Raw genomic sequence first — 17,508 nt, forward strand, 5'->3', positions numbered from 1 at the left:
TGAAGGGTATATAAGATTCGGCACAGCCGAATAAAGAACTCTTACTTGTTTGTTAATAAAATCGCTTATTTTGGTCGAAGGAGTCCAAATTTTTTGGTGGACATTTGTATTGATACAAAAACAATAAAATAGATTTTGAATTTTTGGTTAGTTAGGTCCGTTTACGTTTCAGGTGACGATATGTATGTATAATATACTCCTGAAACCTATTTTCGTCGCAATTTGGAACCGTAGTTCCTGAGTTTTAGAAATGATTTTCACATTATATAAAACCAGAACAAAATCTAATCAAATAAAGAAAAGACGAACGTTTTTTTTTTGCAATAATTTTTAATACTTTTATTTATTTTTTTGTTGTTTTTTTAATTTTTATGCAGAATTTTTCTTGTATTGTAAATATTATTTTATTTTTGTTGTTTTTTTTTGTTTTTTATATTTTGTATAATAATTATGATAAAAATTAATTAAACATTATGCAGTTTGTTTTGTTTTACACTAAAAACTATAATTTATTTAATGCGTATTTTATATATACATACATATGTAAATGTATATACAAGTATTAAAAAAAGAAAACATAATAATAATTATAATTATGAAAAAAAAATTAAATTGTTATAAAAATTAATAATAATAAAACAAAAATAGTACTACAATTATTTATATGTATAAGTAATTATTATAATATATTTATACATATTTTTGTAAGTATGTACATTTGTTTGTAAGTTAGTATTAGTGTGTATTTTTTGTATTTTTTATGTTTATATAAACTTGCTACTAATTTTAATAATTATAATAATTTTTTTTTTGTATTTTATTGTTTTTTTTTATAAAAAATGGACTTTAAATGAAAAACAAAAACTTAAAGATTTCAAATTTAAATTAAAGAAAAAAAAATTAAACAAATTTTAAATTGTTTTTTTAAAGGCAGCAACATAAATTCAACTAAATTTGTAGCGTTTTTAAACAAAAAAAGAAAAAAAAAATAATAACAATATATTTAAAACTGAAAATTATAAAAAATTTTACAAATTTGTTTTGTTTGTTTTTTTAATTTTATTTTTTTAAAGCATTATAAATTTTATGAATTCTTAAAAATTAATTTGATGTAAATTTTATACTACTTGTTTATTATTTATTGTTGTTTTTAATCAATAGTTTTTGTTATTTTTTTCAATTTTAGTTTGTGTCCAAAGTTAGTTTTTATAATATTTTTTGAGGGTTTTTTTTATGAGTTGTTTTTTTATATTTTTTTAAAGACTTAAAAATTATTTAACTTAAAATTACTATCACAGCCATATTTTGAAATTAAACAAATTCTAAATTCTTAATAAATTACTACTTGTTCAAAAAATTGTTTTTTTTATGTTTTTGTGTGTGTTTGTTTTGACCATAATTTGTTTTTTTTTATTTTCTATTTTGCAACAAAAATTTATTATTTATATTGAGGCTTTTAATTGTTACTTGTTGTTGTTTTGTTTGTTGGTTTTTGAATTACTCCAAATACTAATTGCACTTTTTTCAAAATGAACTTAAAATTTTATGTTGTTTTTTTTTTGTTAAAGAAAATACTGTTTTTTTTTTAATTTTTGTTAAGAGGTTTGTTTCACCCTAAAAAAAGGAGTAGACTTCAAAACACAAATTAATACAACACTGGGCTAAATTACCGTTTAGCGAGAAATAGTGACAGAGCCGTGTTTACACAGTTCATTTGTTTACAATGAATGATAAACAAGTCTAGTCTTTGTTTACATTAATTTCCTCTATGTTTACACTTTCTTTAAGGAAGTTTGTTAAATATCCTTTTTCATTAAGCTCGATCACTATACTCTCTCTTGGTTTCTTTCTATGTCTTTCAAAGTGAAATGTATTTGATTTGTTTAAAAATGTTTAAAAAAGTGAAACCTTTTTTTCTTAAAACGGTTATTTTTTTGTTGTTTGCTTGGGGGGTGACTAGGAAACTGGTGGATAATTTTCTTAAAAATTTTGAATTTTAATTAACAAGCTTTGACAGGAAGTAGATTTTTAATTTCATTAAGCCAGTTTCTTAAGAGTATTGTTTCTTGTTGTTTTAATATGTTTTTCTTTAGAAAATGTTTAATTTTCAATTTAGTTTTGTTGTTTTGACTATAAATTCTTTGATTATTAGTAAATAATTTTTAGATTTACAGAAAATTGTTTTTTTTTTTTTTTTTTTTTGTTTTGATGATTTTTTGTAGCAAATTTGAATATATATGTTTATATGAAGCATTAAATATTGTTTAACTAAATCTTTTATAACTTATATACAATATTTTATACTTAAATATTTATGTATAATAAAGTATTCATTCATTTCATTCATGTTTGTCATATACATGTAAAGTTGTAAGCATAAATGTTTATATATAGAAGCGTTTAAGTATATAATTTTAAGCTTTTTTTTACTACAATTTATAATAATTATTTAGTTTTTGTTTATATATAAATAGTAAAAAAATTTAAAGAAAATTAAACAGAATGTTTTTTTGTTTTTGTGTTTTAGGAAAAATATAGAAATTTATCTAACAAAAATTTAACTTAAATTCTAAAAAAACTTAAAAACTTAATTTTTTTTTTAAATTATTTTTGTTTGTCTGTCTGTGTGTTTGTTTGTTTTGTAAATTAAATTAACTATTTAAAACGAGTAGCAAATTAAATTTGCCTGTTGTTTGCTTTAATCTCTAGGGGTTCTTTTTAGTTAATTTGTAGAATTACTGGAACTTTCATGTTTCCAAAGATGTTACCACTAAATTATGGAAAACATTGGACGATTCACTTAACATGGCGGCCTGGCCACAAGAATCACTGCCCACACTAGGCGTGGGACTGGGTGAACCCAAACGTAAAGCATCCATTATGACCTCAAATTCCTTTTGATTTTGATTCAAATCAAAATCCAATTCCAAATCACTGCCCATTTTTTGTCTTTTCGGCGATAAACTGCCCACATTTACTATATCTAGAGGGCAGTCATCGATGGCCGATATCAAACGCTGGGGTGGTATGTAAAACTGTGATAAAGCCTCTCTCACCAAACGATCACTTTCATCCTCGCTGCGTTGACGTTTGCGTGATGAAATAGCTTTTTCCAGTTGTTCGGCTCCTTGGGTTATTTCGGGGTCTATGAGTGGCATGGGTGAGTTGATAGCACTTAATTCACGATCTAAAATTTCCAAGTCGTTATCAATGTTACTGGACATAAGAGGACGTTTGCGAGCAGGAGAGTTTGTCTGACAATTTGCCTCACTTTGATTGCTGCTGATTTGTTTCTCTCCCAACTGGGAGCAGGAGTCATGTGTGGAATTGTTAATACAGTTAGAGTTTTCAGTTTTTTCCATGGAATTGTTGTCATTATTTTGTGCTAATTGTTTGTGGGAAGGTTGATGATTGGAGTTGTCAATGCCGCAGCTATTGTAGGGATTGAAAATGTTATCTCTGGCCGATTCAGGTTTGGAGTCAGTTCTAAAAAGAGAAATAGAGAAAATAAAAAAGAAATTAGTTACAAATTTTTTATTGTTATTGTTTTTGTAAAAGCGAAAGTTTAATACGTAATTATTTGTAGTTGTTTTTTCTAGTGTGGTAATGAATTGTTTTTATGTATTTATTTATGTAGATATATTTGTTTAAATGTTTTATTTTTTTCTGTTAGTTTTGCTAAAGCTTTAAATCAATTTTCACTTGAGTGACCGACAAATATTAAAAACAAGAAATATAAACATATTTTTAAGTAAAAAAAGCTTTTTTTCAAACAAAAATTTAAAACTATAAAGAAAAACACTTAGAGCAGAAATTAAATAAAAATAATACGTATTTGAAAAAAGAAGCACGTATGAGTTGGTTTTAGAGTTTAAGCTTTTTTTTTTTTTCTTTTTAATGAAAGCTTTTATGTTTGAATTTATTTATTAATAATGTAAATTTTCAAATAAATAATTAAACAAGTTAACTAGTTTAAGGAAGTAAACTAGCAAATGTATGACATTCATACTTTAATTACGGACAATACCCTCCCAAAAAAAGAAATTCAAAACTTTAAATGTTTTTGAATTCATTTAACCTTGAACTACATACAATTTCGAACAAAAAAACCTTGAACTAAATACATTTTTTTATAATAAAAACAAACATTTTCTAACAGGACAACAAAACTGTTGTTTTCTTAAAAGGTTGAAAAACTTTTCAACAATTTTAGTTTTATTTTTGTAAAAAATATTTTTGTTTATTTTAAAAAATGGCATTGAATTTGTCTATTAAAATTAACTCACGTGTGGATTTTATTTCAAGAGAAATGTTGAAATAACAATTTTATTTAAATTAAAATTTTAACGGCCATACGGAATAAGTATGTATGTAAATGTTTTTCCACTTAATAATAAATATGAACCTACTAGCGCAAACAAACCAATGTCGTTTATTGACTTTAAAACATTAATAATTGTTAAAAAATTTGTAGTTAAAATTAATATTTCTAAAAAAACAAATTTTTTAATATTTTTATTTGTTTTTTAGCTGTTTAAAACCGCTAAAAAAATAAAACAAAATCATTTACTATTGACGTTGTTTGTGAACGTAAGACAGACGGACGGACGGACAGACAGACATTTAAACAAGTGTAAAAAAGATAAGCACGAAATGAAATGATTTTTATTTTTTTGTTATTTATTTACTTTTGTTGTTGTTATTCGTGTGTGTATGTGTTTTTGTTTCTTTTGTGGTTGATATTTTTTTATTGGGTTTTCTATGGTAGTCAGAGAGTTATACTCGTTGTATACTTAATAAGGTAAACGCGTGCTAAATAGAACCTTGACTTGCTTAGTTTTTTGTTGTTGTTACTAATCGTTAACCCATCAACACAATGAAAAAACTTCTATATTATTTTGGTTTTTTTATCAAAAATAATGTGTTAATGAACTTTTGGAAGTGTCAGTTTAAAAATTTAATTAATTTTTATCTAGATTATATTACTTGTTGGCATATTTTTAGCTAAAAATCTAAAACTCACAGTCACAGTTTAAACCTCACTCTCTTTTTCCTTATATGATAATTAAAAGAAATGTATTGAATTCCTTTTTCCCTTCCTCTCGCTTTTTAGACATTTGCTGTGATATTTATAAACCTAAACATTGAAATGTTTGTAAACCTTAGTTTCATTTCTTTCTCTCTCTCTCCCTTTCTAGTTTAAAGACGTTCCTTTGAAAGTTGATGGCAAATTCGAAATAACAAACATAACAATGACTTGAATTTGATGTTTTAGCAGAAAATTTTTGACTTATTAATAAAATCAAAACAAAATATTAAGCAGAAATTAACAATAAACAAAGGTAAACAAATCAAGACTCGCTCTATAGAAATTTCAGGTGACATTTTTTGAAGTAAACAATCAAAACTAAAAGTAAACAATGTTTCTCCCTACTCTGGCAACTTGCTGTAATGTTTATAAGTAAAAATCAAAACAAATCAATTAACTAAAAGCAAAACAATGTTGCCATACAAAGTGATTATTAGAGGGGAATTACAAAACAAAAATTTCCTGGTTTAAGGAAAAAACCCATAAACAAATTTAAATATTATTATAATATCTACAACAAATGAACTCATTACATTTAATAGGAAAAAAAAAACTAAACACATTTTTTCATTGAAAAATTTAGAACAATATTTTTTTTCTCTATTTTGCTTTTGTTTTCAAACCAAAATACGTAAAAAGAAGGCCAATGTTGTATTTGTGTGTTTGGAGTTGTTGTATAGATTATGTATGTAAACAAATAGTTTATGTATGTATTTATTTATTTACTTTTCATTTCAGTTTCTATTTTGCTATTTTTTTGACAAATAGCAACAGTCACATTAAGAGCAGCAGTGGCAACAGCAAAACTATAGAAAAAAAATCTATATAGAGAAACTCTTGACAAATCTATTACTAATAAACACTGAAAAGACCAAATCCCCCTCCCTCCCATAAACATTTTAATACTACAGCAATTTTTATTACAACTTTTTTTTTTTCTCTTTTCTCTGTTATGACACCCAAAACACACAAATCTAGTCAACCGCAAACTAAATCTAAAAAGCTTTAAATGATTTTGCATCCACTATGTGTCGGTCTACTCTACTCTACTACTAGTAATACTATGAATTCCGTTTTTATATATTTTTTTGCTTTTGCTTTTAGTTGTTTTGCTTTATAAATGGGTACGAGGTGTATAGTAAAAGTATGTTTGGTTTTTAGAAATATTTATTAGAAAATTTTAAACCTTTTTGTGCCTACCTCGTTGATGTTTTTTTACACTTTTTTTTGCAGTCACATTGATGTTAAAATTTTAAGTCAGAAGGGGGTAAACATTTGTATGAGAGTTATTTAGCTTGTGTGCCTTCCTTTACTTCCCCCCTTTCTCTCTTACAAAGCAAATGAGAAAAAACAAATAGTGTGAGCAGGCAGTGTGCTGCAACAAAGCAAGTACACTCGTGTTAACATACAGAGAAAAAATATTGTTGTCAGGCTTCCTTGTATTTGAAAATTTATGGCAATGCTTGGGCTGGCGGTGCTTTAAAAAAAAAACCCAAAAGAAAAAACAAATCATACAAGTGTAGAGTGCTTTACAGTGGCTTTTTTGTTGTATGTAATAAAGAAATATGTATGTAAGGAGGAGGAGGCAGAGAGGGGTGTAAACAAATCAAAAAAAAGCCCGTTTAATTCTATAAACTATAAGGTTCAGTTCAGTGTGTTTATATTATTTGAATGTGCTCTATCAAGGGGGAAAACAAATAAATAATAATAAAAAAAAGCTTTACACAAAAATTGCTATAAAATTCAAACATTTTTTTTAACATTCCCTTTTTTGTTTTTTGTATTGTTTCTCTGTTGATAGAGTATAAATGATATTTATTTGTTTGTTTGTTTAAGCAGGTTAAATACTGTTTTAATAGATAGCAAAAAAGAGCAAAATAATAATAAAAGACAAATGGAATTGATTTCCAAAATGAATAAATAGAAAACAAACAAAAAATTAAATTAAAATTAAAGTGTTTAAATTTTAACTAAATTATACAATTTAAAAGTTTTCCTTTAACAATTATTAACAGAATTTTTAAGACTGTTATAATTAAAGGCTTAACAGTAGTTTTTTTTTTTTAGAGAAAGAGCAAAAAAATAGAAAATATTTTTAAATCAGGTGGGGGCAGCAAGTGAGAGAGAGAGAGAAAGTTTAAATTTCAAAACATAACACGAGCAAAATAGAAAAATTTATAAAATAAGAGTGGAAAAAATGTGAGTGACTTAATGATGATTTTTTGTTGTTGTTTTGTTTATTTAATTTATTCATAAAGAGTGTATGTGTAAAAAACTGTCATTATTATTGTTATTGCTGGTTATTACATGTTGTGTTATGTTGTTTATTATTATTATTGTTTTTGTTAAGCTTTTTTGCTGTTTAATTTATAATGAACTTGTGACTTAGAAAAAAAAGAGAAATTATTAAGAAATCTGTTAAAGAAAATTAAGTTTTCTGGGGAATATTTAGAAACTACTTTAAAATTTATTATATATCATCAGACTTTTACAATTACTTTATTAGTTAAAGTAATGTATAGTCTACTTTAAGGCTTTTTTTGTAACAGGCAAAGGCAAGGTTGGCTTTCTTTGTGTGTGTGTATAAATGAATGTAGGTGGAAACGGATATATAAATAATGTTTAAGATTTAATATTTATTTACTGGCTAGTGAGTACACATTAAATGTTCATTCATTCTTCTTTTCCCCCCACAACATTTATTCAATTGCTTATTGACATCCTGTTGTGTGAGTAGTTCTGGAAACATATTTTCATTTCAGTAAAATGCCAAAGAGTATGCAATTTTTAAAGGCCAATATGTGGGTTGTTCAACAGAAAAGAAAAATGCCCACGTTTTATAAAAGGACATAACATTTAAAATACAAACATACATACATACATATGTATGTTTATATAAATTTAAACATTTTTCTTAAAATAAACTATTTTCTTAAACAAGTTAAAATTAAAAGCTCTTCTTTTTAATATATAACTATTAATAATTAATTAAACCCTTTTTATAATACTTTAAAATAAATTATTAAACATACAGTTTTTCCTTTCGTTAAAAAAATCTACCTTTTTAAAACAAATTAATTGCTCTTCTTAAAATCACACAGAAAAAGTACACAACACACTTTGCTGAAAGTAATATTAAAAATAAAACTCATAATTTCTATAAAATTACCCCCCCATCTCTTTATTTTTGCTTTACTTTTTGCAAAAATATCCCCCAAAAATATGCTAAAGAAAAAATAAACTACAACAACAACAATAAAGAAAAAATAACTTAAAGCCAAGAATATAAATATGTATACACAGTGTTCATAGTAAAAATTCCAACAACAAAGAAGCATAAATGTGTAATGAATGTATAAATGTAAGTGTGTGTGTGTGTGTTTAATGCCGACAAGGAATACACTAGCATTACATTACATTTACTTGGTCTCTTATTCGTTCGTTTGTTGATTCGCTTACATACTGTTGTTGTAGCTGCTATTATACACTTTGGTTCTGTAACTGCTATTTAACAGGGTTTTGCTTAAGTGTTTGTATGAATGTGACTGACTGACTGACTGACTAACTGGTTAGTTGTTTTTGTTGCTTTTTTGGTTTTGTTTTCTTTACAACCTTGATTGGTAACATAATGTTTTTTTTTTACTTGTTTTAAGTATGTTAGACATACAGACAAACTTAATGTTAGTTGTTGGTTTTGTTTTTGTTTATTGCATTGAAGAGTAGAGAAAAAAGTGTAAAATAATTTTGAGGATGTGTAAAGCTTGATTGTTTGTTGCTGTTGTGTATTTTTTTGTGTAATTTTAACGCTTTAAATATGCAAATAACTGGCGCTTTCGCGTGTGTGTTTATTAAAATAATCCACATTTGCTCACAATTATTGTTGCTGATGTCGTTGTGTGTTAAAACATATGGGAATTATGATGATGATTATCATTTTATTTGTAATTTAGAAAAATTCGTTTGAGCACAAAGCTATAGTTATTAGAAAACCAATGAAATAAAGTTTATAAAATAATAAATTTTTACCATTTTTTACACTAATTGTTGGAAAAAATTTGTATTACAATAAGAATGTAGTAAATTTGTTTGGAAAATAAACTAATTGTGTAAATAAAACTTTTTGTATACCGTTATAAGCTGTTTTTTGTACAACAACAAAAGCGTGATGTTGCCATAAATTGTTTAACAAAACGAAATTTCGAAAAAATACAATAAAATATGGTAACAAACCTTAAAGTACTTTAAGTACACTACAAAGTTCCTTATTTAACTGAGAAAAGCTGTAGAGATATACCTACCTATTTGAAATCTTTATTTCCGGTTGAAAATTTTCACGAAAACATTTCAAAGCTATATTAATTAATGAATATAACCTTAAATTTAACTAAATAATTTATTAAAGAAATTCTTATTTGTTTGAAACTGAAATGTTACCAACTAAATAGAGCACCAAATATAACGCTCATTTAAAATGAGAAAACTCAAAAACAAAAGAAAGTACACAAAAGAAAAAGTATACCAAGTGTTTGTATGTACATATTTACATTTTTCCCTCTACTGACAACCTTCTCAATATATGTAAGTGTGTATGTATGTATGATGGTTGTGTGTGGCCTGATATCATTAATTTACTTGAGATTTTTTTTACGTTAAATGTTTGTTTGTTTGCTTGTAAATACCATGGGAAACAAATTAAATTTACTTTAAATAAAATATAATAAAATGTTTTAAAAACAATTTAATTTACAAGAAACTTAAAGAAAATGTTAATAAATTTAACAATATTTCATTTAATTTTTAATAAGCTTTAAATTTGTTCAATTACCTATCAATTTTTATTTAAAGGGAGTGGAGCAGCAAAAAACTTACACACGTTTAAGCAAAAATAATAAAAACAATAATAATAATAACAAGCAAAGAGTGTCAATAAATATGTATGTATATACACACACAAACAGCTTAATACAAACATACAACACACACTTGACAACTTAATTGATTGATGGCTGGCTGACTGGCTGTTTGCTTGGGTTGGCTTGGCTTGTGCTATAGATTACAACACGAACCAACAACTCAAATAAATGCAAAATCCTATAGACTACAACAATAACAACAACAACCATACACTCTCAGTAAACAAATAGTAATAACAACAAAATTGCAATTTTGTTTTGCAAAAATTGCAACTTAAGTTGGCAACTCAATAAATGTCATAAAGCAAGTGTCAAGTTAACAACACCAGCTAAAGTTAAAAATCTTTAACTTAAACTAAATTTAAAATTTTGCTACTTTAAAAAAAACTTATTAAGTTTTTAGTAAATTATCTTTCTTTTACTTAATTATCTAATTAAATTTTAGCATAAAATTTAAGATTTAGTTTTGGTTTTATAACAAAAATTCTATTTCCTAACCAAAGTCAAAGTCATTTAATGGGAAACATGTTTTTCCTCACAGCAACAGCAGCAGCAGCAATAACAAACTGAAGATGACGATAAAATAGTAACAACAAAAATCTTTACCAACAAATATATAAAAAAAAACTTCAGAGCCAAAGTAAGCTACACAAAAACACACTTAAATAAACAGCAAAAAAATCTACAAAACAACAGCAACAAAACCGAAAAAAGAAACTGCAATTGAAACTAACAACAACCAACTCTAACCAAAAAAAAAAAAAAATACAAAAACCCAAATGAAAAACAAATCAGCAGCAACAGTCTCGTTTAGCAAACATACTATGGATGGTATACTCTACTCACTCCTCGTACGAGTGAATGAGTATAAATACATAAATGTATCTACTCTATGTAATACAACTAATGTAACCAACTAAACAGGCAACACAATCATCATCATCATCAACAACAACAGCACCATATCACCAGCAACCTCCTCGTACTCTTTTCTCTTGTTGCAAAGTTTACTACTATCCAACCATTCAGCTAGACGTCGCCTTGCCTCTTAGTAAATATTGTGTGAAAGGGTTTTACAATTCAGGGGATTTTCTTAGGTTATAAGGGGAAAAAGGGGGAATTTGTATCAAATTCTTTAAGAAATATGGATTTTATAAAAATATTTCATAATTTTTACAGTTTTATTTACAGGAAATTTTTACAGTTTTATTTACAGGAAATTTTTGTCCCGGTTTTATTTTTGAAAAAACCCTAAATGTTAGTTAACTACCAAATCTTGTGTATAATTTTACAATCTAAAAAAGCTTCTACTGAAAAAATAAAACAAACAAAAACAACAAAAATATTATAGACTGTAGACGTATTTCTTTTTCAAACAAACAACAACAACAGCACCAGAAAAATTAAAACAACAATTGCACATGAAAACTTGCTTTTTTTATTTAAACATATTTTTGCTAACTGACTGACTGACTAACTCACTCACTGACTGTTAAGTGATATGCTTATTGACGAAGACGACAAAGGAAAGAAAAAGGTTGTGAACATTTTTCCTTTTAACATTTTATTTAGTAGAGAGTCTTCTTTTTCTTTTTCATTACAAAAAATGGAATTATTAAGACAAAACAGTTCAAATACTTTTTAGAGTTTTTAATTAATTTTTGATTTATAGAAATATTAAATAGAGAAAAAGTTATAAAATAAGTGAAATTAATGCTGGCAAAACAAAACAAAATACTTTTTTTAATTGTTTTGCTAAACAAACAACTCATATGTAAAATGTTTGCATTAGAAAGAGAGAGAGCGAGAGGGATTAGTAATTGTTAACTTCTCGTAATGCACAAATGACAAAATGTAAACATTGGGAGGGGTGTGTGTGTGTGTATAGTAGGCAATGTCAAGTTAATAAGCAAATAATGTAAAGATTTTTATATTGTAAACTATTGCTTTATTTCATAACTTGTGTTAAGTTTTATTTTAATAAAATATTTTACAAAATATGTGGTAATTTCTTTTCTCTCTAAATTAACAAACACTTTTGTATTCCTTTTCTTTTTTTTTTTTTGCTTAAAACCACACGCAGCTAAATTTAGTTTTCAAAGTAAATTATATTAAACAAAGTTATTACTTTCATTCTCGCTTTATTAAAGAAATAAGGGGGATGGCAAATAAATAAAACGGAATAATAGCAATGTAATCAGTCTTTTTAAAGAAAACCCTCTATAATTTTTGTTTAAATTATGTGTAATTTGTTTTATACATACAATACAAAGCGTATTTCAAATGGAGATGGTCTTGAAAATTGTGGTAGTTGTATATTTTCCCCATTTATTTATTTATTTGTAGTTTCATTTCCAAGTCATGTACGTAAGTATGTCTGTATATACTTGTCTATTAGCTGGGTTTTGTTGTTGTTGTTTTTCTTCTTTTTCTCTCATATATTGGCAACATTGAATAGTAGTAAACAAACAAAAAAAAAACAGACAAAAAATAGCTAGACAGTTAGTAAAGTTGGCAACCAATAACAACTATTACTTCTTGCACTTTTTTTAAGATATATCCTCATACTTTTATAACCCAGAAAACCTTTAGGAGTAAATATACTTTTCATAAATTAACTTACTAACTGTAAATGACCTTATAAACTCTTATTTAAGGTTTGTGCCTGTGCTAAGTTTGGCCACTTTTAGACTTAAAATGGGGAATGTGTGGTAAAAATGTGTAATCTTTTAACTTTTTAAGTAGTCTTTGGGTTTCGCTAATATTTTCATCAAACTTTTTTGTATTATTTTGATTAAATGGGGTTGTCTGTGCTAAGTCCCACCCATTTTTTTTTTTTGAGTAGGCTGAAAGTTAAATGTTTAAAAGGTTCTGTTTGCTGGGTGTATTAAGTACAAGTTGTTATTGTTTCTGTTTGTTTTTATTGTTGTTGTTGCTGCTGCTGCAAGTGGAACGTGATCATTTTAACGTTTGTATAAATAATAACGTTTTATAGGTTTGTTACAAAGATGAGAAGGTCTATTTGGTAAAGATTAATGTTGTTGTTGTTGTTCAAAGCTAAAAAATTAAAATACATATATTTAAATTTCTTAATTTAACAAATGTTAAGAGGAGTTTTCTTTTAAAATGAGAGAGATAGGAAAACATAAAAAAGTTTTGTTTTTATTATAACATTTCTGTCTTGCTATTTATTATTCTGTTAGGTTTCATGTTTAAGGACTTTTGTTTATCAAAAGAGAATAAGTTTTTTTTCTCTCTCTCTCTTTTAAAAAACTTTAACATCTTAATGTTGATTTTAATTGCCTTAACAAAAATTAATTTTTTAATTTTTGTTGTTATTGTATTTAATAAACATTTAACTGTTTTTAAGGTTTTTTCCTTCTTTTTTACGTTTAAATGCCAACAATATGTTTCCTTTTAGTGGTTGCTGCTGCTGTTGTTGTGTATTTCGTTTTGCTCTTGGGACACAACATTGTTAGTGTTGTTGTAATTTTGAAAAATTACCGTTGTTCAGGCAGGTTTGTGTGTGTGTGTAAATATAGCGTGTGCTTAAGCCTTTTAAATAAGAGAGCTCATATACAAACATCTATGTTTATTATTTTGTTTTTGGGGTCTATACTTTTGTGGTCTTGCTTGTAAGTCCGTCTGTCCATTTTCTTTTTTTTTTCTGTTGTATGTTCAAAAACTTTCATGGGTCCTCTTGTATATTTTGTTGCTTGTTCTTTTGCTTGGCTTGCTAGCTGGTTGGTTGGCTGACTGGGTTGTCTGTCTGTCTTTTTGTCTGTTTGTTAGCTCTGCTTTTGCTGTAGATTTTTGTATGTCTGTTTGGCTGGGTTATGTTTGGTTATTTATTTGGTTTTATTTAAACTGTTGGCAAACACATTCATAAGTTTTTGGCATGAGCTTGGCCTGAATTTATAATCTTTGTCGTTTTATTGTTGTTTTTCTTTTTTTTTTTGTTTTCGTTGCTTGCTTTCCAACTACTCAATATTATTAAATAATCGTTACTTTTTTTCTTCTTATTTTCTTTTGCCCCCAAACTGTAGTTATTCTAAATAGTTTTACAATTAAAAAGAAAATAGAGTTATATTATAGAAAAAAATAGAAATAAATAAAACTAATTGTAATTTATGAATATTTAGCAAGTTTTTGCCACTAGTTTAAGTCAAACCTAAAGTTTAGTTTAAATTCAAGTCAACAGTTTAAATTTATAGTTTAAACTTAAGTTAATAGTTAGAATTGTGGTTAATAGGCATTTATGCAAATTGTTTGTAAAAATTATTAAAATTCTTTGAATTATATTGTTGTTGTTGTATTTTATAGTAAATTGTTTTAAATTAAGAATTTTATTTGAAATAGGATTCCTTTGAAATTTATTTAAATTTTTTGATGACTTAAACTTGTTTTCCAAACAATTGTTGATTCTAGGAAAAATAACAAGGGTCATTAGAAAAGTTTAAAATTGAAACTTAAAAGCTTTAAAGTTCTAGAAGAAATCATTTAATACAATTAGCAGATTTTTAGATTTTTTTTAATGTTATGTAAAATTTGTTTCTAGAATTTTTAAAACCACCCTCGTTTGCTTTATCACAAAACCAATAAAAATCAAATTGTGTTTTTTTCTATACTTTTGTTTAAATAAAAACAGCAGTGTTATGCAGGCGTTGATTGTAAGATTATTTATACATAGAAATTCATTTGTCCATATTTGTTGGTTTTTTTTTTTTGTTTTTGTTTAAATAAAATGCAAATTGTTTTTATAATTTTAAAAGAAAATTAAATAAAATTTCTAATATTTTTCTGAGTTATAATAACAAAGCACGTAATTAATGATTTTTAAAATTTCATTAAATTTTAAAACATTTTCTTTCATTTTCACTTTGACTGGTAGCTTTAGTTTCTTTCTAGTTTAATTGGCAACTCTCGACAAAGTTGCTAACTTTCATTATTATTAAACACTAGACTCACTCGCCTAAACATACAAGTATGACGCAACTTACGCATCACTGTTGGATTGGAGTTCATTTGTGGGTTTTCAAAATTCCATTTAATTTTAATATTCTTATCACTTGACTACTTTTTTTTTCTTTTAAATACAAAAAACACTTTCATTTTTCTGCTTTTTGTTTTATAAATTTCATAATTTGTTTTAAATGCATTTTTAGTAAAAAATTGTAATTATTTCTTTGTTGTCGTTGTTTTTTCAATTTAACCTTGTAGAAAAAAACTCAAATAAAATATATGTATGTGCATATGTATGTACAACACTGGTTTTAAAAAAAAGTGATAACAAAGACAACAACAACACAAAAGAAACAATGGCTTGTGTTTACGTTGTTATTATCTAACCTCAAAATTATAATTATAAATTTAATACAAATAATTAATAGAATTTTAAAACTTACCTAGGTAAATTGGCCAAATAGCGAGATTGTTTTTCACGTCTGAGTTCATCGGTTAAACGACAATAGGTGTTATTAATGCAAACACTGCGTCTGAGATTTGTTTCCGAATCCTTGATACGTTCCAATTTGTGGGCGCACAGCTGTAAGATGCGTTTGCGTTCCTCACGTTGACGCAATTTGGGCGAAATCATAGGAACGCGTGACCGATGATGATGATAGCCAATGGGTGGGGAGGTACGGGGTGGTCCAAACATGTCCGAATCATCGTCGCATTGTTGGTTGGGTGTAACACTAGGCAAGGTCATTGTTTTTGGCTTGTTGTTTTTGGAGGTGGGGGTAAAGACAGAAGACGACTCAGTAGGTTAAAACAGGAGTTTTTTTGTATTAGTTACGGAAAATTACAAAGCAAAACTATCTCCCCCAGTTAGTGGAGATGAATTTGTTTTTGTAAAAAATCCGTTAGTTGAAAACTCTTTCAGTTTATATATTCTTCTCTTGTAAATTGGTTTGCTGTTTCTCTTTTCACTGCTCACTTGTTTGCAAAGTATGTTGAGTTTGCGTTTGTTGTTTTTGCTTTTGCGTTTTTCTTTACAATTTAATTGTTAACGTCACTTATCATTAATGGGGAAATACCGTTTGTTTTCAAAATTATATATTTTTTTCAGTTGGAAATATCTTTGAGATAAATTTTTGTTTATTTTTAATTAAAATTTGTAATTGTTTTAAATAATAGTTTTTTTTAAAACACTGGATTTGTAATTGTGTGTGTGTGTGTTTGCTTTTGTTTTTCTTTTTTTGGCCAAAAACTACAAAAATTTATGCTTAAATGTTTCTTGGATTTTTTTTATAAATTTTTTTTTGTTTAAGGTGATTGTTGTTATAATGCAAGGTAAACCACAAGTTTGTTTCTTTTTTTTTAACAAATAATTTAGTTAGTTATGAGATTTTCTTTTTTTTTAATTAAACAAAAATCACAGTTTGTATAAAAATAACATAAAAATTAAAACAAAACAATTTTTTAGAAATTTTTTAAATCTCTGAGATTTTTTAGAAAAAACTTAAAGTTTTAAAGAGATTTTTTTTTATAAATTAATATTAAACACAGTTAAACTGTTTTTTAAAGAAAAATTCAAAATAATCCAGGACTTTTGAATTTTCTTGTAATGTTTTTTTTAACAATTGGAAAAATTGTTTTTTTTTCTAATAATTAATTGCATTCATTTGGAGTTTTGTATTGGGGAAAAAAATTAATAAATTATTTTTTTTATTAATTATTACAAGTTTAATTGAAATTATTAGTGGCTGTAGTATTATTTCAATTACGATGGTTCCGCGTAGTATTTTTGGCACGTCCACACCGTTCTCACGTTCGCATTGAACTGAACTAGAGTATCACCGTTTCAAAAGAAATTGTTCGGTTCGTTTGATTGTAGCAAACCGACTGAATATACAACAGGCAGTCAACAATACAGGCCTGCCTTCCTTTTTTCGCTTTTTTTTTTGGTTTTGCTTTTTGCTACACGCTTACACAAACCCAACAACAATAAAAACAAAAACAATATCATAACAAAATCATCACACAAGCAAACACACACACTCAATCTCTCACTCTCTGTTGCTACCTCTCTTTTAGTTACAAAATCAAGTTTATTTTTATTAAGGTTTGCTTTTGTGTGTTTATCTCTGAGTTTTTTTTAAGAGTGTTAAAATTCTCTTTTAATACTCTTTTGTGTATCATCTCTTTTTGCTTTAAAATTTTTAGCAGATTTAATCTCTTAAAACGTTTAAGTTTTTTATAAGCAAAACAAAAATATTCTTCATTAAATGAGTGTGTTTTTGTTATTGTTGTTGTTTTACGAGTATTAATAATTGTTTTTGGTTTCTGCTAAGAAAATCACAAAGGTGGGAGCAGGCCAGAAGAAGACGTTATACAAAAACTCAAACACACACACACACATTTTTTTCTTGATATTTTTTTATATTTTCTATGGCATTAATCAATTCAGATACTATTTATAAATAAATTATCAACAATTGTTTTTTTAAAACATTGAATAATTGTTTATTAAACATTTATTTTAAATTTATTACATATTTTTAA

General features: G+C 26.1%; 1 protein-coding gene across 1 annotated transcript; it reads right to left on the reverse strand.

Annotated features, from left to right (window-relative positions):
• Positions 1 to 1,425: 1,425 nt before the first annotated feature.
• Positions 1,426 to 16,848, reverse strand: LOC119599592. Its single transcript, XM_037949411.1, has 2 exons — positions 15,408 to 16,848; positions 1,426 to 3,486 (listed from the first exon to the last, which is right to left on the reverse strand). Exons 1-2 carry the CDS (start codon positions 15,710 to 15,712, stop codon positions 2,748 to 2,750), a joined length of 1,044 nt encoding a protein of 347 aa, XP_037805339.1. The 5' UTR covers positions 15,713 to 16,848; the 3' UTR covers positions 1,426 to 2,747.
• Between the last annotated feature and the right edge of the window lie 660 nt (positions 16,849 to 17,508).

Source organism: Lucilia sericata, unplaced genomic scaffold (assembly GCF_015586225.1).
Source record: "Lucilia sericata isolate MDLA Ls3-8-SP2 unplaced genomic scaffold, ASM1558622v1 Contig000003F_arrow, whole genome shotgun sequence".
NCBI lineage: Eukaryota > Metazoa > Arthropoda > Insecta > Diptera > Calliphoridae > Lucilia > Lucilia sericata.